Source organism: Thalassophryne amazonica, chromosome 8, assembly GCF_902500255.1.
Source record: "Thalassophryne amazonica chromosome 8, fThaAma1.1, whole genome shotgun sequence".
Lineage (NCBI taxonomy): Eukaryota > Metazoa > Chordata > Actinopteri > Batrachoidiformes > Batrachoididae > Thalassophryne > Thalassophryne amazonica.
This window is the reverse complement of record NC_047110.1, coordinates 51,991,500-52,015,841: the sequence shown is the minus strand read 5'-3', so window position 1 is coordinate 52,015,841 and position 24,342 is coordinate 51,991,500. Positions and strand designations below refer to the sequence as shown.

Here is a 24,342-nt window from a genome sequence, read left to right as displayed (position 1 = left end):
TTTGTATCCCAGTTATACAGCTTCATGATGAAGTGGGACAGAGGAGGATTATCTTTCACCAAAAGATCAAATCTAGGCTTACATCTCAGATGTACCTTCTGGCAAATTGTGGCTGAAGTTTCAGATCTTCTTCTTAATAAAATCCTCCTCTACATCACTTCATCATGAAGCTGTATAACTGTGGATACAAAATACAAAATATGCACTATGCATAATTTCTCCAATCACAGGCAGAGAAGCTGTCTGGGTGTCTTGGTGGCTTTCCTCACTCTTCTCCTTCTTGCACAGTCACTCGGTTTTTGAGAACTGTCTCCTCCACACAGATTTACCATAGAGTGCCATACTGTTTGTATTTCTTCATAACTGATGCAAATAAAGTTCAAGACATATTCAGTGACTTGAAAATGTTCATGTATCCATCGCCTGACTTGTCTAAAGAAAACTGGAAATTAAACTGATTATTTACAGGTATTATATCAAAGGGGCTGATTACTTATGCAACCCATCATCTTGGCTTTTATATTTTTAATTAATTTATATCAAATTTACTTTCAGTTTGAGTCTAAATAAGATAATTTTAGAATTTTTTATATTGAGAAGCCTGATTTACTTTTTGTATTTGAAATGCCATAACCAAATTAAAATGCGTGAAATACCAAGGGGCTGAACACTTTTGCAGGCCACTGTGTTGTGTGGGCCGCTGAAGAGGAGGTACTGCTGGCCCACCACCACCAGAGGGCGCCCTGCCTGGAGTGCGGGCTCCAGGCACCGGAGGGCGCTGCCGCCTTACAGGAGCAGCCAGGATGACAGCTGTCACCCATCACTGGAGACAGCTGATCCCAATCAACAAGGAGGTATATCAGCAGGACGGCATCTCCACCTCATTTGCCGAGATATCGCCTTACCAAAGAGGTAACAATCTCCGCCTACACATACGTGTGACTATAATTGTATTCTTGTTGATTATTTGTAGGACAGCTGACTACTGGACAACAGTTGGATAAGTACTCACCTTCCTACACTCCTTGATTGTTGTTGACGAGAGGTGGAGGTGGACTCTCCACCCTCCGTGTTGCTGGGTGCAGCCGCACCCACACCTGACTGTTTCTGTTTCTTGCCAGCAGTACCGGATCCGACGAGCGGAGGCAGTGGCCACCTGGGAATTCTGGACTTGGCGGCTCCAGTATTCCCGGGGTTCGGTGGCAGAGGAAATCGGGTTGGTTCCGGTTCGACTTGGACAGACGTCTCCTATCGTCCAGCCTGCCCACACGACACCGTTGTAATTGGACTTAATTTCAATATTGTAATCGGCTGTGTTTGTTGTGCCTGTTTCACAACAGTAAAAACAGTGTTATTTGACTCCTCCATTGTCCGTTCATTTGCGCCCCCTGTTGTGGGTCCGTGTTCCTACACTTTCACAACAGGATATCTCGGCCAACGTCATGGATCCCGAGGGGCGTCAACCGGCTGTTGAACGGCCAATGGAAGACCAGGACGCGCAGGCGTCCTCGGGAGGGGTGATCGGTGAGTTGCAGCGGATCCTCGCCGCTTTCACGACTCGGATGGATTTAATGACCGAGCAGAACGTCCTCCTGAACCGCAGGGTGGAGGCTCTCGCCGCACAAGTGGAAGCGCGCCCCCTGGGCGCCGCTGCGGCTCTCCCTCCCGTCGACCCTGTGCGTAACAGCGATGTTTCAGTGGTCGTCCAACGACCCCCCCCACCTTCCCCTGAAGCTTACATAAGCCCCCCAGAGCCGTACGGAGGCTGTGTGGAGACGTGCGCAGATTTTCTTATGCAGTGCTCGCTCGTCTTCGCACAGCGTCCAGTCATGTACGCGGCCGATGCTAGCAAGGTAGCTTATGTAATAAACCTGCTTCGCGGTGAGGCACGCGCTTGGGCTACAGCGCTCTGGGAGCAGAATTCACGGCTCCTTCTGACATATGATGGGTTTGTAAGGGAGCTCAGAACCGTGTTCGATCACCCTAATAGAGGCGAAACCGCTTCAACCGTGCTACTGTCAATGAGACAGGGGCGTCGGAGCGCAGCTGCCTATGCAGTCGACTTCCGCATCGCGGCTGCGAGGTCCGGCTGGAATAGCACTGCGCTCCGCGCCGCCTTTGTAAACGGACTGTCGTTGGTTCTTAAGGAGCACCTGGTGGCTAAGGACGAACTGCGGGATTTAGATGGGCTCATCGATCTTGTCATACGGTTAGACAACCGGTTAGAAGAACGTCGGCGGGAACGAGACGAAGGGCGTGGCCGGGCACGCGCCGTCCCTCTCCCTTCCGGTTCCGACCGCGCTCCGCCTTCCCCACGCTCCACGGCCCCTGCGCTCCGTGGGACCACAGCTCCCCCTACTGACGAAGCTATGGACACGAGTAGGGCAACATTTAGGGCACCGGATGCACAGAGGAGACGGGCCCACGGAGCTTGTTTTGTTTGTGGTGCCATAGAGCACCATATGAGAGACTGCCCCGAGCGGTTAAACTCCAACGCCTGCCCCTAGAGACTGGGCTAGGGGTGGGCCGAGACATTCACGTGGGACACACCCACATTGCCACACGACTCCCAGTCACGATCCTTTATGAGGACTCAACCCTGAAGGCCCCAGCACTGGTGGACACGGGCTCTGAGGGGAATCTGTTGGACAGCAGATGGGCCAGGGAGATAGGGCTCCCTCTGGTGGCGCTTACCTCGCCTGTTCAGGTTCGGGCACTAGATGGCTCCCTACTCCCTCCGATCACGCATAAGACACCTCCTGTAACTCTGGTGGTGTCAGGAAATCACCGGGAGGTGATCGAGTTTTTTGTGACCCAGGCCACCTCCCATGTGGTTTTAGGATTTCCCTGGATGTTGAAGCACAATCCCCGGATTGATTGGCCGTCCGGGGTAGTGGTGCAGTGGAGCGAGACCTGCCATCGGGTGTGTCTAGGTTCCTCGGTTCCTCCCGGCTCCCGAGCTAAGGAGGAGGTCAGAGTCCCGCCCAGTCTGGGGATGGTGCCGGTGGAGTACCACGACCTTGTTGACGTGTTCAGCAAGGATCTGGCTCTCTCTCTTCCCCCCCACCGTCCGTATGATTGTGCCATCGATTTGGTTCTGGGCAGTGAGTTCCCGTCCAGTAGGCTGTACAACCTCTCAAGGCCTGAGCGTGAATCAATGGAGACCTACATCCGGGACTCGTTAGCTGCCGGGTTGATCCGGAATTCCACCTCCCCGATGGGCGCAGGTTTCTTTTTTGTGGGCAAGAAAGACGGCGGACTTCGTCCATGCATTGATTATAGGGGGCTGAACGAGATCACGGTTCGCAACCGATACCCGTTACCCCTGTTGGATTCAGTGTTCACACCCCTGCATGGAGCCCAAATTTTCACCAAGCTTGATCTTAGAAATGCGTATCACCTGGTTCGGATCCGGAAGGGAGACGAGTGGAAGACGGCATTTAACACCCCGTTAGGTCACTTTGAGTACCTGGTCATGCCGTTCGGTCTCACAAACGCTCCCGCAACATTCCAAGCGTTGGTTAATGATGTTTTGCGGGATTTCCTGCACCGGTTCGTCTTCGTATATCTAGACGATATACTCATCTTTTCTCCGGACCCTGAGACCCATGTCCAGCATGTACGTCAGGTCCTGCAGCGGTTGTTGGAGAACCGGCTGTTTGTGAAGGGCGAGAAGTGTGAGTTCCACCGCACGTCTTTGTCCTTCTTGGGGTTCATTATCTCCTCCAACTCCGTCGCTCCTGATCCGGCCAAGGTTACGGCGGTGAGAGACTGGCCCCAACCCACAAGCCGTAGGAAGTTGCAACAGTTCCTAGGCTTTGCTAATTTCTACAGGAGGTTCATTAAGGGCTATAGTCAGGTAGTTAGCCCCCTGACAGCCCTGACCTCACCAAAAGTCCCCTTCACCTGGTCGGGTCATTGCGAAGCCGCGTTCAAGGAGTTGAAACGGCGCTTCTCGTTTGCACCTGTTTTGGTGCAGCCCGATCCTAGTCGCCAGTTAGTGGTTGAAGTGGACGCCTCGGACTCAGGGATAGGAGCCGTGCTGTCCCAGAGCGGGAAGACCGATAAGGTCCTTCACCCGTGTGCCTATTTTTCCCGCAGGTTGACCCCAGCCGAACGGAACTATGACGTCGGCAATTGAGAGCTCCTTGCGGTGAAAGAGGCTCTTGAGGAGTAGAGACATCTGTTGGAGGGAACGTCCATGCCATTCACGGTTTTCACTGACCACCGGAACCTGGAGTATATCAGGACCACCAAGCGGCTGAATCCCAGGCAAGCCCGCTGGTCACTGTTCTTCGGCCGTTTTGACTTCCGGATCACCTACCGTCCCGGGACCAAAAATCAGAGATCGGATGCTTTGTCCCGGGTACACGAAGATGAGGTCAAAACGGAGTCGTTGGACCCCCCGGATCCCATCATCCCGGAGTCCGCTATCGTGGCCGCCCTCACCTGGGACGTGGAGAAGACCGTCCGGGAGGCCCTGACACGAGACCCGGACCCCGGAACCGGACCGAAGAACAAACTCTAGGGCTGCAGTCCTGGACTTCTGTCACGGTTCTAAGGTCTCCTGCCATCCTGGGGTGCGTAGGACCGTGGCAGTCGTCCGGCAGCGCTTCTGGTGGGCGTCCTTAGAGGCCGACGTCCGGGGTTACATCCAGGCCTGTACCACCTGTGCCAGGGGCAAGACCGATCACCGCAAAACCTCGGGTTTGCTACAGCCGCTGCCCGTTCCTCATCGCCCCTGGTCCCACATCGGCCTGGATTTTGTCACGGGTCTCCCGCCGTCCCAGGGAAACACCGTCATCCTCACGATAGTGGACCGATTCTCCAAGGCGGCCCACTTCGTGGCCCTCCCGAAGCTACCAACGGCCCAGGAGACAGCGGACCTCCTAGTCCACCACGTCGTCCGTCTGCATGGGATACCATCAGACATCGTCTCCGATCGCGGTCCCCAGTTCTCCTCGCATGTTTGGAGGAGCTTTTGCTGGGAACTGGGGGCCACGGTCAGTCTCTCGTCCGGGTATCACCCCCAGACCAACGGACAAGCAGAACGGGCCAACCAGGAGATGGAGCAGACCCTACGCTGTGTGACAGCCACGCACCCGACGGCCTGGAGTACCCACCTGGCCTGGATCGAGTACGTCCACAACAGTCAAGTGTCATCAGCCACCGGCCTCTCCCCTTTCGAGGTGTGCTTGGGGTATCAACCCCCGTTGTTTCCGGTGGTTGAGGGGGAGGTCGGTGTGCCCTCGGTCCAGGCCCACCTACGGAAGTGCCGTCGGGTGTGGCGTGCCGCCCGTTCTGCTTTGTTAAGGGCCCGGACGAGGGCGAAGAACCATGCAGACCGGCGGCGGGCCCCGGCTCCCACGTATCGTCCTGGGCAGGAAGTGTGGTTGTCCACCAAGGACATTCCCCTACAAGTGGACTCCCCAAAACTCCAAGAACGATACATCGGTCCGTACAAGATACTCAAGGTCATCAATCCCGCCGCAGTGAGGCTCCAGCTTCCGGCCTCACTGCGGATTCATCCAGTATTCCACGTCTCTAGGATTAAACCTCATCACACCTCACCCCTCTGCACTCCGGGTCTGGCGCCACCTCCTGCCCGGATCATCGACGGGGAGCCGGCTTGGACCGTGCGCCGGCTCCTCGACGTCCGACGGATGGGCCGGGGTTTTCAGTATCTGGTGGACTGGGAGGGGTACGGCCCCGAAGAACGCTCCTGGGTGAAGAAGGGCTTCATCCTGGACCCGGCCCTCCTGGCCGACTTCTACCGTCGCCACCCTGACAAACCCGGTCGTGCGCCAGGAGGCGCCCGTTGAGGGGGGGGTCCTGTTGTGTGGGCCGCTGAAGAGGAGGTACTGCTGGCCTACCACCACCAGAGGGCGACCTGCCTGGAGTGCGGGCTCCAGGCACCGGAGGGCGCTGCCGCCTTACAGGAGCAGCCAGGATGACAGCTGTCACCCATCACTGGAGACAGCTGATCCCAATCAACAAGGAGGTATATCAGCAGGACGGCATCTCCACCTCATTTGCCGAGATATCGCCTTACCAAAGAGGTAACAATCTCCGCCTACACATACGTGTGACTATAATTGTATTCTTGTTGATTATTTGTAGGACAGCTGACTACCGGACAGCATTTGGATAAGTACTCACCTTCCTACACTCCTTGATTGTTGTTGATGAGAGGTGGAGGTGGACTCTCCACCCTCCGTGTTGCTGGGTGCAGCCGCACCCACACCTGACTGTTTCTGTTTCTTGCCAGCAGTACCGGATCCGACGAGCGGAGGCAGTGGCCACCTGGGAATTCGGGACTTGGCGGCTCCAGTATTCCCGGGGTTCGGTGGCAGAGGAAATCGGGTTGGTTCCGGTTCGACTTGGACAGACGTCTCCTATCGTCGAGCCTGCCCACACGACACCGTTGTAATTGGACTTAATTTCAATATTGTAATCGGCTGTGTTTGTTGTGCCTGTTTCACAACAGTAAAAACAGTGTTATTTGACTCCTCCATTGTCCGTTCATTTGCGCCCCCTGTTGTGGGTCCATGTTCCTACACTTTCACAACACACTGTGTGTATACATAGATAGATAGATAGATAGATAGAACATGCAAAAGCAATGTGCTTCACCACATAAAAAACATTCATTCATTCATCTTCTACCGCTTAGTCCAATTAAGAGTCGCAGGGGGCTGGAGCCTATCCCAGCAGCCATAGAGCGCGAGGCGGGGTACACCCAGGACAGGATGCCAGTCTGTCGCAGGGCCACAAACAGACAAACAAACACAGACACACCCACCCACACACACACCTACGGACAATTTAAAGATACCAATTCACCTAACCCACATGTCTTTGGATGTGGGAGGAAACCGGAGCACCCGGAGGAAACCCACGCAAACACGGGGAGAACATGCAAACTCCACACAGAAAGGCCACGGGAATTGAACCCACGACCTTCTCGCTGTGAGGCAACAGTGCTAACCACTAAGCCACCATGCTGCCACATAAAATACAATAAATCCTCAAACACATTAAAAATGAAAATAATAAAAAAGGATCAAAACATAAAATATAACAATATAACACAATGCTAAAATATCTTCAACCGTATGAGCAGCATGTAATCATGAAGAGTGTGTAGAAAGATTGTGACCTTTTCACCCATTAGAATAGGTCAAGGTCAGCCATCTCTGAATGCCAAAACAAAGCCTACAAGAGACATTCTGGCGTTGACTGTCATTTGCATATCAAGTTTAGAGATAATCAGCCAAAGGACCTGAGAGGAGCAGGGGAACAAACAGACAAACACTCAAATTATAGTGTAAACATGCACACACACACACACACACACACACACACACACACACACACACACACACACACACACACACACACACACACACACACACACACACACACACACACACACACACACACACACACACACACACACACACACACTTGACATTTCACTTATGCCAGTGTTGTTGTTAACTGGACATTATGAATTTGTGAGCATCATGTATGGGGACACTGATATTCTTGATCAAGCACACATTTCCTACAAAACCATTATAATTGTGGGTTGCTGCACAAAAATGAAAGTTAGAGACTGACCTACCATGGCCAAGAAGAGTTTCAGACATTTCATTATCATTGACTAAGAATATGCAAGACAACAGCGCCCCTTATTGCTGAGCTGGTACAATTACTACTGTTCTATTTCCCGCATGCTATTTAATGTTTACAATCAATATTTCATTCATTTTCTATATCCACTTCCTCCAATCAAGGGTCAAGGAGGGGCTGGAGCCTGTCCCAGCAGTCTGGACAGGAAGCCAGTATACTGCAGGGCCACATGTAGACAGACAAATACATTCACACTCACCCCACTGTCAATTTTAACAAGTCCAATTCACAGAATTTGCATGGAAGCTGAAGGAAGCCGGAGCACCCTGAGGGAATCTACGCAAACACGGGAAGAACAAGCAAACTCAACACATGAAGGACCAAGTGGGAAACGATCCCGGTCCTTCTTGCTGTGAGGAAACGGTGTTATAAGCCACTGTGCCGTCCATGGATCACATTTAGCTCATCCATTCGTTTCATTAGTGTGCAACTGCACTTCAGAAAAATAACATAAAATTACACCATCACAGAACATGTGTTTCCACCCTCTTCTGAGTTCTATAAACCGGACGTCTGTCAAAACATCCTGAAGTATCAGAAACATACAGTACACACATTTTCAAACTGTTAAAATAATTTCAAGATATACTGTCATCTATATCAAAAGACTACATTTTAAACACACTACTACATATCAGGGCCCGTATCCACGAAGCATCCTAAGGCTAAAAGTAGCTCATAGTGACATCATTCTAAGAAAGATTTTAGAATTCCTCAACTTCTTAGATATTTCTTAGAATTTGCACTTGGTAAGATAAACACTGTTCACAAAGTATATTAGGCCTTAAGAGAGCTCCTATGGTGCCAAACTGTTAAGAGGAGGGAGGTGGAATTTTAAGAAGCTTAAGTGTATCTTAATCAGAGAAGATGGCGGAACGACAGAGAGGAAGGAGAGATAGTCTCCGTTTGTTGAATGACAGTGATTCAGTAACACACTATCGGCTTGATGATGCAGGGATAATGTTTGTGGTTGACCTCATCAGGAATGAGCTGACTTTTTCTACCCAGCGTAGTAACATAATAACACCTGAGATGAAGGTCATCACGGCGATACCTGTCTATGGAAAAATGTAAACTGCATGCACATTCTATAACATTCATACAATTACTAATGTCAAAGTAAGCGATGTCAGCAGCCAGAGCCTCACACTCACCTGTTTGAGCAGAACTTCGCTTGTGTGCTGCAATCTCATTACCATGCTTCTCACAGCCGTCACTTGTCCGCACAAGGAGAGGGAACGCCGCATTTACATAGAATGAATTAGTCAACCAGTCAGTATGAGCAGAGGCTCAGTTTACCCATAATCCCTTTAGGCATCTGTGTGTTAATGTTCAAATCTTCAGAATTAGTCCATTATTTTAAAATTAACAGATATGTGTTATATTTTCACTTTGTACATTTTAAGAGTTGACATTAATGTAGTTATTCTATCCAGATTAATTTGATTTATAAATCAAAACCATAAATCAATCCTGCTTTCCTATTCAAGAAGTCCACCTCACAGCTGGACCACTGTATACTGTGAAGGTAAATGACTCTTCCTTACAGCAGTGGGCAGGGTGCACAAAGACAGAAGCGCTGACTCATTGGCTGTGTTTGAGTTTGTGAATGCCTTTGATTCTATCAAAAGCATTGGCAGTGTTTAAACTCAAAATCAGCTTGTTAGTAGCTGAGAGTGTACCAAAGACAATACTGAAAGTTATCGGTTAGCTGTAGCTTCCGATAAATTTTTTGGTGGTTTATCAGTTTAGCGTTATAAAAGATAACTTTTCATTTAGCTGATTAGCAGTTATTGAAGCTAACTTTTTGGTTAGCTGTGCCCACCACTGGATATCTGAAGGTTTTGTACAACAATCATTTCCCCATAAATTCAGCATTATTTCATAACAAAAGATGGTGGACCGATCAGAGCGCACAGCAGCTGCTGTGGCACTTACATCATTTCAGAGCGCCAGTAAGGACCAGCCAATTATCACCTTGTTTAACCTTGTCATCTGATGGTTAATAATCCCATTAATTTATTTGAATGCTTTGGGTGTAGAGAGTTAGACTCAGATGTGCTGCTGTGATCCCAAATGACGCATGCGCAAGGCAGGGCGGACCAATTTTTCAGTCTGTGATACCGGAGCTCATACATGTTGAGGCGCTTGTGCATACAAGCGAACATAGCTACTCTGGTTAGCTGTGTAGGCTAACAACCGGCACAACCGCTCCCATTTGCCTCGTCTTCCCTTCTCCACTGGGAACCGAAAAAACTTCACTTCTTTGCGACTGCTTCAGTGATTGCAACCAAAACCAAAACCGTACACCATTTATACGTGTGAAGTTATGCTGTGTTACTATTGTTTAAAAGGAGGCTGTGCCCAGAAGTGGTCAAATTCAGTGATATCATGCAGGGGTTCAAACAAGACTGCGCTACCCTATTACTTGTCATGATGATGTCATAGGATCACATTCAAGATTGTACAATACAAATTCAAATGAATAAAAACAGGTTATGAAGTATATTTTCTCTGTGGTGTATTGTAGAGAAGCTTGAATCTTCGACTGGACTGGGTTGCTTGACGCGAGGACGTTTTGCTTCAAATCGCAGAAGCTTCCTCAGCTAAAATTCTTGCTCTGGTGGTCTGACTTCTGTCTTGACTCTTGTAGAGAAGAATAATCAGAAGTCACAAAAGCTGGAGTTTTAAACCTAACCAGACCCCTCCTACCGAGAGGCAGACTGCTATAGGCTAGTGACTAAACAATAGCTCTAATTAGCACCTATTGTGCTCTAGTTAGCACCCTCCTAATGACAGGGCAGCTGTCCCTCCTAATGATGGGACAGACCCTCTCCTGATGGCTCCCTTGACGACTCTGCTGATGACGTGAATGACTCATTACCATGAACAAAAGACTGAAACTGCTTTGACCTGAGTACCCCATTGTAAACAGGGGATAAAGCGTGTCTCAGACCCCCTCCCTGGTTAAGGCTGGGTTTCAAACGTTTCACAAAGAATGCCTCCTTGACCGCTCTCTCAAACCATTTCTTCTCTCTGGTTAATATTTTAACTTCCTTGTCCTCAAACATGTGGTTAGTGTCTTTAAGGTGGAGATGAATTGCAGACTGAGGTCCACTGGCGCCCTCTCTGCGGTGCTGGTGTAGCCTTTTGTGTAAAGGTTGCTTAGTCTAACCGATGTAGTGTTCGTTATAGTTTTCCTGACATCTGATAGAATACACTACATTGCTCTGTTTGTAACTAGGGATCCTGTCCTTAGGGTGAACTAATTTCTGTCTCAAGGTGTTAACCGGTTTAAACTGGGATTTTGTGCTGTCTGAAGATCCTCTGTAGTTTTTCCCCTACTCCTGCTAAATAAGGGAGAGACACTCCTCTTCTTCTTCTTCTGTGGTGTATTGTTTTGGTGAAATATGCAACAAAGTGCAGGAAATGGCACCTAAAATTTTTAAATTTTCTGGGGGCATCCCCCCAGACACCCCAAGGGAAACGTGACCTTTCAATCACGCCTGACTTGTTCACAAATTTGGCAAATCTGTCTGTCATCATTAATACATATGAGATATCTAAGTTACATTTTACACTAGTTTCACCTGGCTGTGGCAGATAGATGGTCATTTTAGAGATATGGAAATGGACTGGTTGTCTGTCTGAGTGGTTACCATCCAGGACTCAAGGTGGTTCTGTGGTGTAGTTAGTTACTCTAAATTTTGACAGCTGTACATCTAATAGATGAAATAAGAATGGACAATTAAGACAGAGTAAAATTGCATCTCTGTTTGAATGTAAGGACACTGTTGATTTATCAAAAAAATACTAGGAAATGCAATTGTCCCTATGATAGCGAATTCATTTTTTGTCTTTTTTAAGTCCTGTTGTGTCTGAGGTGCGCTAAATTATTTTTTATTTGACTAGATGTGACTAGACTAAGTCCATTTTCAAAATCAAAACCATTCCAGCCACTCCTCCCCAAACCTTTCCCTTACATCAAGCACAAGGCATGGGATTCAGAGCCTTTTTACTGTTGACCATGATCATTTAAAACTTATACTTCTTCAATCAGGATTCTCGAAGCATCCAATTGCTTGGTTCACCTCAGTAATAAGTCTCAGTTTATTAAATTTAATAGTCTATGTTCTGACTTTGTGACAGTCCATAAGGGGGTGTTATCTACTGTTGCAGTTCAACTCTAGTTCAGGACGTTGAATCCCTGTATAATATCTTTGTTGCTGTCCCAGACATATTTTTTCAGTTGAAACTTGTTCTCAATGCAGACAAGATCAAGCTTATGGCGAAGAGGCCACAACGTATCCCCTCAGTGACCACTCTTGACTGATATGAAATAGAGGTGGATCACATGTATAAATATCTGGGGTTTGGATGATGACTCAACTTTCAAGCTGTATGTGGAGAAACTTGCAAAGAAGCTGAGGCTAAAATTGGATTTTCCTTTCTGAAACAAGTTGTGTTTTTCTTTTAATGTAAAGAAGCAACTTATTGCTGCCACCTTTTTATCGGTTTTGGATTATGGGGATCTGGTGTATATGAATATATCTGTTCAATGTCTTCGTATGGTTTACACTGCTTATCATACTTCTTTGAGGTTCATTGCTAACTTTAAACCTTTGACACACCATTGTGAGTTATATTCTTGGGTAGGATGGCCTGCTCTGGACACCTGGAGGCTCACTCATTGGTATACTTTGAAATACAAGTCAATTCTTGGTCTTCTGCCTTTGTACCTAGGCAGCCCAGTCTCACGTTTTTTATTCGTGCTCCCGTCACGAAATGAGTCAAATTTTCGTGACGGGCTTTTTTTTACCTCACTATTACTAACCCTACTCCTACCCCCAAACCTAAACTTAACCACAACCTAACCTACTCCTTCTCCTAACCCTAACCATAAACACCCCCCCCCCGCTTCACCTTTAATCTTGTGCAGCCATCACGGAATGAATTAGAATGAATTTAAGCTAAAACTGAGTGGGACGCATTCATAGTTTTACACTAATAATTGAGCCACCCAAGCCAATCCAATGGAGGGTGAACACTATCTAATTCAAATTTTACTCAATTCTAATTTGATTTCAAGCAGGATAACTCCACTAAAGTTGAGATCTTTTGTACCAGGTAGACCTGGGCCAATTTAAAATTTAAAATTCAACTAACTTGCATGTCCTTAAATGTGGGAGGAAGCTGTAACACCAGACGGACCCACAAACAGGAGGAGAATCTGCAAGCTCAAAATTATACGAACTAATCTTAAAACTATTCAATTAACTTTTATGTTAAGAAATTTAAAGCAATCTTCAATTGCAATCGAAACAAATAATAGGATAAATGTTGCAGATCTACAGGGTCTCCAAACTGCTGAAACAGGTCAAACCCTGAACAGCTTCCAAGAAAACACTCTTTGAGGCTTTCCAATCTAGAAACAAAATGCTCTGCTTTGTTTTGTTTATTTGAGCCACTTTGTGCCTCTGACATCAGCCTTTACAGCAAACACTGCCTGGGAGGACCTCATCCACCATCAGCCACCGATGACACTCGGCCAGCTTCTTCCTTGTGATGAAAGAACTGGACATCCTTCCATTTCTCCATCAAATGGGGGGAATGTAGCGCCTGGCCTCGATTCACCCTAATTAAATAAATACATTAATGCTGTCTCAACGAAACCTGAGTTTTGAACTGCAGACAGAGCCGGTGTCTTCACTCAGTTGAGAAATTCCTAAGTCATCTGGTTATCTTCAGATAAGCTTGGAGACATCCCCCCATGGGCCAACACTGAGCTTCACAGCAGAAACAGAATGTAAATCGAAGTTCTTCAAAAGGAGCCCTTGCCTGCTTTATCGGTTAAATTCCGGTCATTATGCATTACATGACATTAAAATGGCTTCACGTCAGAATCTGAGCTTCTCCAGGCCAGGAGAACCCAAATTTTATGACCTCACGCCAAGGCCAGACCCTCTCAAGACTGCAAAACAATATCCCTTCCAAAACACATGGCCATAAAACTTTGTCTTGATAACAGCTATTATCTGTATGTCTAAGTGAAGAAAGACATTCTTTTAAAATAAAAGAACTGCACCAGTATTATTTTATTCATATGTATAAAGACTTCTAATATTGATTAATCAAATGAAATGCTTTGCATATAATCATTCCATTTTATTGACATATGCTCCTTGTAACTGATATGTGTCTAAGTGTGATCTTTCTGCATTATCAATATGTTGATGGTGAAGTATTCTGTTTATCCAAAGGATGTGTTTAAGTGATGATTAATAGTGTGTATCCATTCGAGTGTCTTAGAACAATAGTATAACAAAATAGTTAATGTGTTTAAATAGTTGAATCATTTGGGTCTGCCCTGTGATGACATGAAGTTCTCTGTAAGATTACACAACCTAAATGGGCGTTGGACGTCTAATTTGGTGACGTCAGTCCCCTTAAAAAAGTTAGAACAGAGTGCTTCTCTTCTTTCTCACCCCTTCTGTTCCTTTCTCCCCTCTCTTCCTTTCCAAAATGCTTAATTGTTTTTGGGTCAACAAGGCCCCATGCTAAGCTAACCTAGCTGAAGCTGACACATGGCATTCATTCTTTGTTTTATTCTTGTCTCAACTTTTGAGAATTTTAACCTGACGCTTTGCGTGCGTCAAGTCTTTCGAAGTTTTAAAAGAACTTCCGAGCTGAACTTTTCAAAATAGTGAATTTACAGAAAAGCGACTTTTCCTTTTTTGTAATTTCCCGACGCTCTTAAAGTTTTACTTTTTCCAAATTCATGAAGACTTTTAATCTGACTCCAACAAATTTTAAAAAGCTACCAGAAATCATTTTCAACAAATACTTTCCACCTCTGGGGCCCAGCAGCTGACAACGGAGCTGATTTCAAACCTGACTGCAAGCAGCCATCCTGTCAGTAAAACCAGCCCACACAAGCCTTTGGGATCACCCGGGGAGACCACTGAGTTAACTCCTGACCCAAGTGAGCACGCTGCAAAGAGCCTACATCAACGACGGACGGACGGGCCGTCCGAACCACCTTTTCAACGGACCAGCTAAGTGACCCAGTAAAGGTTCCAGAAAAAGGGTTTGTTGTTAATGGATACAAAGTGGCTCCTCCTTATTATTATTCTTCTTTAAACATATTCATATGTTTGTTTAATAATTTTCTTTAAAATAATTGGCTTCAAATTTCATCACTAAATTCTAATCAGATTTATCTACTTAAAGTCTTTAAGCTTTATCTCTCTCTCTTTCAACGTCTCATGAGTTAGTAAGAATTGTGTCCATAAATGAACTTATTTAATCACTCAGTAAACTGTTCATTTCTTGTATAATTGTAAATAAATTGTAAATATTTCTACTGTGGTTCATTTGGTGTTCAGAAGGAAACCCTTGGTCAATCGTATCATGAATTCAGACTTTCAGACCAGAGACTGATAATTCAATTGAAACTGATGGATTAATTTAAGACTGATAAATGAATGAATGTATAAATTAAAGTACCTATGCTTCAAATAAGTGGTGCCCCGAGCAAATTAAATAATAATTATTAATTCCTAAAATTGATAATTATTTTAGTGACCCATTAAATGGTCTAGGCCAATCTAATTCAATTTGGGGAGTTTAACTATTTATTCACTACATTCTATTTTGGTGCTCCAGTGCAAGCCGATCTAGAATTGACCAAATTCATTACGCGAGGCTTTGTAAATGTTACATTTATTCTGGTGCTCCCGTGTGAGGCCTGAATATTTGCTACATGTACTTACATTGAACTTACTAAATAAAATCACACATGCGTGTATGGTTTTAATATATAAATGATGTGCTGCCTTCTGCTGGAATAGCATGAGTCCATTGTTCAGTGTTATACAAATAATGAATTTTTATGAGTGCAATGGTAAGAATATTTCATGAGGTGAATGGAATGAATGGTGTTGGAATGAATGTTCCCTTCAACGAGGTGCAGCCAAGTTGAATGGATCTATTTAAGCATTATACAAGTATAATAGCTAATATCCATAGTTTCTCCAAAAATTTTAGTCCTATCAACATTCCATTTTGGCGGCATTCATCCTTGACCCAAAATAAAGTTTTTAAACCTTTTTATTGCAGTTAAGGATCACAGAGGGCTGGAGTCTACCCCAGTGGTCACTGGGCAAAAAGCAGGGTACAACCTGGATATAGGCTCCACATGACATGATGTCTATAAACACTTTCGTACATGTGCGTTTTGTTAAGAAACCACATCAACAGACATCTTTTTTTTTTTTTAGATGTTTATTCTTAAAAATCACTTGGGATCTTGGAATTGCATCTGTCCTGACGTGGGCCTTCTTTAACCATCTCCCATATCAGCTGGAGAGAATCCATGCAGCTGTGCAATAAACTGTCAATGCTATATAGTGATCCTACTAATTTAAAGCTTCATCACAGAGAACTCAAATGCTGCTATGATTGTAAATATACTGATAGGGGTAATAATTGCATAGGGTAATAGCCATGCTGTACAATACACATAATTATATAACAATGCTATTATGTTTTCAGTACAGATTTCCTAAAGTAGATTTATACAGTTTTTCATTATTGTCAACATTTAAGTGCATCATATATGAACAATCTTTATATTAATGTAATCAGATACATAGTTATGGTGGTTTTCTACATACAGTACATTTAAAATTTATAGGGACACTGCAAAGCCCTTAAATAGATAGTTTCTCATAAAATGAGAAAACTTAGAAAATGGTATGCAGCAGAATGATAAAACTGTACACAGCTGTCATACCAGTTTACAGTGGTAAATTCTTTTACATTGCCAAGTTTTGATTTCATCTATAATGAACAGAATATCTACATAAAGCCACTCTTGGAAAACAAAAAGAAAAAATATATATAGCCATTTCTGTATAAAACAGAAGGTTGACATCTTAGCATGCATTTCTTTAGAAGTAAAAACAAAAGAAAAAATTAATTTGTGGATAAGAGAAAAAACTTAAATGTCAACAACCACATGCAGCAACAATGGTTATAATGTTGAGTATTATGTCATGGGTTTAATCTTGTCTGTTCTCTAACAATAAAATCATAAGGCATGCCTCAATGATCTCCTTAATAATCACACTTTTACTGGAATACATCTTATTAATGACTATGGATCCTCTTCCTTTTTACCTTCACATGGTCAATGCATATTGTGATAAGACCTGCAGACAAATGGAAATCAACTTGTTAGCAGTCTGATCGCCTTTTCCTTATTCTGGCTTACAACAACTTCTGGGGTTCATTAATCGTCTTGTCAGTTGTGGCCACAGGCATGTTTATGCAGTGTATCCCGAAAGTATTCACAGCACTTCACTTTTTACACATTTGAATATGCTACAGCCTTATTCCAAAATGGAGTAAATTCATTTTTTCCCTCAAAATTTTACTCACATTACTCCATGACAACAATATGATTTTTTAATTTTTTTTTTTTTTTTTTGCAAATGTATTAAAAATAAAAAAAACTAATAAATCACATGTACATGACTGTTCACAGCCTTTCCTTAATACTTTTGATGATGCACTTTTGGCAGCAATTTCAGCCTCAAGTCTTCTAGAATATGATGCCACAAGCTTGGTGCACCTATCTTTGGGCAGTTTTGCCCAAAATTTTGCACCTCTCAAGCTCAATCAGGTTGGATGGGGAGTGTCGGTGCACAGCCATTTTCATATCTCTCCAGAGATGTTCAAACTGATTCAGGTCTGGGCTCTGGCTGGGCCCTAAAGCCACTCCTTTGATATCTTGGCTGTGTGCTTAGGCTCATTGTCCTGCTGAAAGATGAACCATCGCCCCAGTCTGAGGTCAAGAGCGCTCTGGAGCAGGTTTTCATCCAGGACGTCTCTGTACATTGCTGCAATCCTGGCGAGTCTCCCAGTTCCTGCCACTGAAAAACATCCCCACAGCATGATGCTGCCACCACCATGCTTCACTGTAGGGATGGCATTGGCTAGGTGATGAATGCTGCCTGGTTTCCTCCTATAGCGCTTTTCCATCTGCATCAGACGTTCAAATGTTTACAGTAATGCCTCACATTCACCCCGATGTGCTGCCATACAAGGCGCTCACTACACACCAGGAGCAACTGGGGGATTAAGGACCTTGCCAAGGGCCCTTAGTGATTTTCTGTTCAGGCTGGGACTTGAACCAAGGATCCTCTGGTCTCAACCCCAACGCTTTAACCACTAGACCATCACCTCACCTCTCCTGTGATGCCTAGCATTCACACCAAAAAGCTAAACCTTTGTCTCATCAGACCAGAGAATTTTGTTTATCATGATCTGAGAGTCCTTCAGTTGCCTTTTGGCAAACTCTAACTTGTCTTTTTAGAAGGTTCTCCTCTCTCCACAGAGGAATGCTGGAGCTCTGACAGAGTGATCATCGGGATCTTGGTCACATCCCTGACTAAGGCCCTTCTCCCCGATCGTTCAGTTTAGACAGGCGGACAGCTCAAGGAAGAGACTTGGTGGATCCAAACATCTTCCATTTACTTATGTTGGAGGCCACTGTGCTCACTGGGAGCTTCCCTAGATTCAGCCTAGACATAGTCCTGTCTCAGAAGTCTACAGACAATTCCTTTCACTTCATGCTTGGTTTGTGCTCTGACATGCACTGTCAACTGTGGGACCTTATATGTAGACAGGTGTGCGCTTTTCCAAATCATGTCCAATAAACTGAATTTACCCCAGGTGGACTCCAATTAAGCTGTATAAACATCTCAAGGATGATCAGGTTGAACAGGATGCACCTGAGCTCATTTTTGACCTTGATCAAAAAAGGGTGTGAATAATTATGTACATGTTCATCATTCATTCATTCATCTTCAACCGCTTTTCCGGGTTCGGGTCATGGGGGCAACAGCTCCAGCAGAGGACCCCAGACTTCCCTTTCCTGTGCTACACTGACCACCTTTGACTGGTGGATCCCAAGGCGTTCCCAGGCCAGTGTGGAGATATAATCTCTCCACCTAGTCCTGGCTCTTCCCCGGGCTTTCCTCCCAGATGAACGTGCCATGAACACCTCCCTTGGGAGGCACCCAGGAGGCATCCTTACCAGATGCCCGAACCACCTCAGCTGGCTCCTTTCAACGCGAAGGAGCAGCGACTCTCCTCCGAGCTCCCCACAAATGACCAAACTTCTCACCCTATCTCTAAGGGAGACACCAGCCACCCTCCTGAGGAAGCCCATTTTGGCTGCTTGTACCCATGATCTAGTTTTTTCGGTCATGACTCAATCCTCATGACCATAGGTGAGAGTAGGAATGAAGATTAACCAGTAGATCGAGATCTTCGCCTTTTGGGTCAGGTCCCTTTTTGTCACAACAGTACGGTAGAGCGAATGCAATACTGCCCCTGCTGTACCGAGTTTCCGGCCAATCTCACGCTCTATCATCCCTTCACTTGTGAATAAGACCCCAAGGTACTCGAACTCCTTCACTTGGGGCAAGACCGCATTCCCTACCCGGAGTAGGCAATCCATCGGTTTCCTGCTGAGAACCATGGCCTCAGATTTAGAGGTGCTGATCCGCAGTCGCTTCACACTCGGCTGCGAACCGATCCAGTGAGTGTTGGATTCACTGGCCAATGAAGCCAACAGGACCACATCATCTGTAAAAAGCAGTGATTAGACCCTGAGCCCACCAAAATGGAAACTCTCCTCCCTTCAACTATGCCTCGATATCCTGTCCATGAATAATCACAAACAGGATTGGTAACAAGGTGCAGCCCTGGCGGAGGCCAACCTCCTGAGAATTGGATGGCCCTGAGAATGGACCCCTTCACTCCATACTCCTGCAGCACCTCCCACAGTATCTCCCGGAGAACCCGATCATACGCCTTCTCCAAGTCCACAAAACACATGTAGACTGGGTGGGCATACTCCCAGGCACCCTACAGGATCCTTGTGAGAGTAAAGAGCTGGTCCATTGTTCCACGACCAGGACGGAACCCGCACTGGTCCTCTTCAGAGGTTCGACTATCGGCCAAACCCTCCATTCCAGCACCCTGGAGTAGACTTTACCAAGGAGGATGAGTAGTGTGATGCCCCTGTAGTTAGCACACACTGTCTGGTCCACCTTTTTAAATAAGGGGACCACCACCCCAGTTTGCCACTCCTTAGGCACTGTCCCAGACCTCAACGCAATGTTAAAGAGACGTCTCATCCAAGACAATCCCTCCACACCCAGAGCTTTCGGCATTTCGGGATGGATCTCAACCCCCGGGGCCTTGCCACTGCAGAGTTGTTTGACTACCTCAGTGACTTCCACCAGGGAAATTGATGAAAATCCTCCATCAGCCTCCAGCTCTGCCCCTACTACAGAGGGTGCTCCGTTCTGATGCAGGAGTTCCTCAAAGTGTTTCTTGCAGCGCCGGATTACATCCTCAGCTGAGGTCAACAGAGTCCCATCCTTACTGTAGACAGCTTGGATGGTTCCCTGTTTTCCCCTCCTGAGGTGCCTCACGGTCCACCAGAAGCACCTTGGTGCTGACCGAAAGTCCTTCTCTATGCTTGCTCCGAGCTCCTCCCACACCCACTGCTTTGCCTCCCCCACTGCCTCTGTAGTCATCTGAGATAACATATCCCGGAAGGACTCCTTCAGTCGGACGGCTTCCCTGACCACCGGTGTCCACCATGGTGTTCGAGGGTCGCCGCCCCTTGAGGCACCTAAGACCTTCAGGCCACAGCTCCCTGCTGCAGCTTCAGCAATGGAAGCTTAGAACATTGCCCATTCTGGTTCAATGTCCCCAACCTCCACAGGGATCCTCGAGAAGCTCTGCTGGAGGTGTGAGTTGAATATCTGTCGGACAGTGGGCTCCACCAGATGTTCCCAGTTCACCCGCATTATCTGTTTGGGCTTACTACAGTAGGTCTGTCCAAAGTCCTCCCCCATCCTCTCATCCAACTCACCACCAGATGCTGAACAGTTGACAGCTCTGCCCCTCTCTTCACACGAGTGTCCAGAACATGCGGCCTCAAATCAGATGACACGATCACAAAATTGATCATCGATCTATAGCCTAGGGTACTCTGGTACCATGTACACTTATGAGCATCCTTATGTTCGAACATGGTGTTCATTATGGACAGTCTGTGACGAGCACAGAAGTCCAATAACAAACGACCATTCAGGTTTAGATCAGGGAGGCTGTTCCTCCCAATCACACCTTTCCAGGTGTCTCTGTCATTGCCCACGTGTGCGTTGAAGTGCCCCAGCAGAACAATGGAGTCCCCCACCAGAGCCCCATACAGGACTCCATGAAGGTCGAATACTCCAAAATGCTGTTCGGTGCATACAACAAACAACAGTCAAACCCCTATCAAGGAGAGTGGTTCCAGAGCCGAGGCTGTGCGTGGAGGTGAGGCCCACCAGATGTAACTGGTATCGCTCCTTCCCCCACAGCGAGGTGATGTTCCACACCCTCAGAGCTAGCCCCTGCCTCCCGGGTCTGGTCCGTCGAGGCCCTCGACTTTCACTGCCACCCAAAGGACAGCGCACCCAACACCAGTGGTTCCCCCTGCGGGTAGTGAGCCCATAGGGTGGAGATGGAAGGTCCATGTTGCCTTTTTGAGCTGAGCCCGACTGGGCTCCATGGCAATCCCAGCCACCAGGCACTCGCTGATGGCCCTACATCCAGGCCTGACTCCAGATGAGGGCCGCGGGCTTCCTCCGGCCTGGTCACATTTCCTCTACCTCGTTCTATCATGGTGTCTTGTGAACCATTCTTAGTCTGGCCTCTCACCAGAGACTAATTTGCCATGGGAGACCTTACCAGGAGCACAAACACTCCAGACAACATAGCTCTCAGGTTCATAGTGGCACACAAACCTCTCCACCACGATAAGGTGATGGTTCCCGGAGAGGATTATGTACATGTGACTTAATTTTTTTTTTTAATAATTTAGCAAAAACTTCCAAAAAACATTTTTTCACATTGTCATTATGGGATATTGTGTGTAGAATTTAAAGAGGAAAAATGAATTTCGTTCATTTTGGAATAAGGCTGTAACATAATAAAAAAATGTGGAAAAAGTGAAGTGCTGTGAATACTTTTCAGGCGCACCGTGTGTACCAAGTAGAACTGTTGTTTAAAGGGCAACAAATTTACAAATGTACAAATTTCCAGTCAGCCAGGTGGCTTTCTCCTTTAAATAATTTAACACTTACTTAGCATACAGGCTGCTCAGTTTGTGTTCCTCTGGCGAAGGTTCTTGTCTTTGTGGTTGTTAGTTGAATTAGTTTTCCTTCAACAGTAAATGAAATGTGTCCATTAGTCTCAAAAGTGAAATCTGTTAAGTGAGCCAATAAGTTAGACGTGATCTTTCTGCAGCATTTATTTGTTAGAATCAAAGTCATCTGTTCATCTGTGTTTCATTCCATTATACATAGTATTCTGCATTAAATTATGGTCCCTTGTTAAAAAAAAATGCTCCAAAGTTAGGAGGCTTTCAAAAATAACGCCGTAAATTGTTTTTAGTTTGTCAATCAACAACATACAAAGCATATGACCAACTCTGCCATTTAAACAACGTCAATTCTCCTATGTGTGTCCTGCTTGAGGTCCCATTCACACATAGTAGGAATGTGGCCGAATTGTGCATGAAGCAGGAATTGTATGCAATACGTGTAAATTCGGAGCGCGGATTGACAGGCTGCCCCAGGTGAAATGGACCATCAGATCATGACACGCAGCGGGTGATCTGAATGTGACGTCACCCACTTAAACTCTGTTCTACATGACGCTGTGTCTGTCCTGTGGTGCGCCATCCACACGCGTGAGGCTGACTGGACACACCGGGCCAGCAAATGTGAACATTATAACACTGCACTGCTTCATTTATGTCATGACTGTACGTCTGTGGTCATGGGTCATCTACAGCGGAACAGACGGTTCATACTTGGTATTGTTCGCTCGGTAAGAGGGATTCAATACAATGTGGTGTTTTTATGGTGTGTGGTTTCATTTTTTTAATACATTTATCTTCTTGTTGATTTCAGGCCTTTTACGCACCTTTTATAAGACAGCAATGGTAGCGCAGTAGTAAAGTTTGTGTCTGGCAATCACAGCTTTTGCAAATTGCAGGTTCAAATCCCGCGGGTGGCATGTATTTTTTATTTTTTGCCACAGCAGCTGTGCGATGTTGTTCCATACGCTCGAGCTGCTTGCACTGTATTCCTGCTGCGACGGTGCTGTGCACAAGCACATGAAGTGATCACTGACCCACTTTGGTTGTGGTCCTTTTCAAATCTTAAAATTGTCAAAAAAAAAAAAAAAAAAATTCAAAGATCAGCAACAGATTTTCCCAAGCCTGGTCATATCATGAAATCTAAAATAAAACATTTGGTACAGATTTGTATTTTATAACAAGAACAGAATATTTGATGAAAAAAAAAAGTAATTTCATCTTCTATCGCACCCCTCCCCTTGTGTTATAAAGTACCAGTGCCATTTGTGACTCTTTCCAATTTATCATGGAAGATGAATTAACATTAAACAAAAAATGGTACTGAATGAAATTGCAGTAAATCGTACCCAGTGTTGAGCATGTTACTTTCAAAAAGCAATTATTTATAATTACTAGTTACGTCCATGAAAAAAGTAACAGAGTTAGTAACTGAGTTACAGCATTATAAGATTAATTAATTACCAGGGGAAATACCTATTGCGTTACTTTAAAAAAAAATGTTCAAATATGTCAATGAATGTGGATCTCTTCCCATTAAGGGAACTTTAAATTCAACTGTATGTTCAATAATTTATAATAAAACTGAATATTAATATGTTTAATGAATGAAATAAACATTTAATAGAATAAATTAACAGAAAACATTGTACACTTATCTACACTATTTCAATTTTGCTGTGGGACAATGTGAGATACGACACCTGTCAAATGAAATACATTATTGTACATATTATCAATACTATGTTTATATTGGCATGGGTATCCTGAGGGACAGTTTAACTGCCTATCAGAAGGCTGTGAAGGAGGCAAAAGTGTAATATCTATCTCATATTATTTCTAGCAGTTGTCATTGTCCCAGTGTGTTATTTCAGACTATAACTCAGTTGTGAATCCATGCACCTCTGTTTTGTTGGACGCTACAACCACAACCTGTAAGGAGTTTCTTCAGTTTTTTTATTGACAAAGTCTCATCAGTTAGACAGAAGGTTGATCAGAACTGTAATGCTGAATTGTCTGTTACTCGTGCACATTCTGCTGTGCTCTAGCAGTTTGAGCCCATTTTTTTCATCCCTTGGTGAAGTTGTGAAACACAAAATCTACAAGTTGTGTCTACAAGTTACATGGAGGTTTTTAATACTGTTGAGGCAGGTCTCTTAAGTTTTATCAACGCTTGTCTTAGATTAGCGTCTGTTCCATCCTGTGGTTCGACCCCTTCTTAAAAAACCTCACCTGGACTTGTCAGTTTTAGACCTGTGTCACATCTGCCATTTCTGTCTAAGGTTTTAGAAAAGGTTGTCTTTATACAGATAGTTATTTTTAGAAGGCAATCACATCTTTGAAAAATTCCAATTCAGGTTTAGATCACGACACAGCACTGAGTCTGTACTTTTAAAGTACATAATGACATCACTTTA

General features: G+C 45.4%; 2 protein-coding genes across 2 annotated transcripts in view; both read right to left on the bottom strand.

Annotated features, from left to right (window-relative positions):
- LOC117514898 (potassium/sodium hyperpolarization-activated cyclic nucleotide-gated channel 4-like) overlaps positions 1 to 21,334 on the bottom strand; it is a 90,534-nt gene extending 69,200 nt beyond the window's left edge. The window contains exon 1 of the mRNA XM_034175470.1: positions 21,240 to 21,334. Coding sequence (XP_034031361.1) covers positions 21,240 to 21,334 — 95 coding nt within the window. The remainder of the gene's footprint in view (positions 1 to 21,239) is intronic.
- The window catches only part of nptna (neuroplastin a), a 47,947-nt gene continuing 39,640 nt past the window's right edge, over positions 16,036 to 24,342 (bottom strand). Inside the window, exons 7-8 of the mRNA XM_034176245.1 lie at positions 21,909 to 21,985; positions 16,036 to 16,907 (exon numbers count right to left, since the gene is read on the bottom strand). Of these exons, the coding sequence (XP_034032136.1) occupies positions 21,925 to 21,985 (61 nt within the window). The 3' untranslated portion in view covers positions 16,036 to 16,907; positions 21,909 to 21,924. The remainder of the gene's footprint in view (positions 16,908 to 21,908; positions 21,986 to 24,342) is intronic.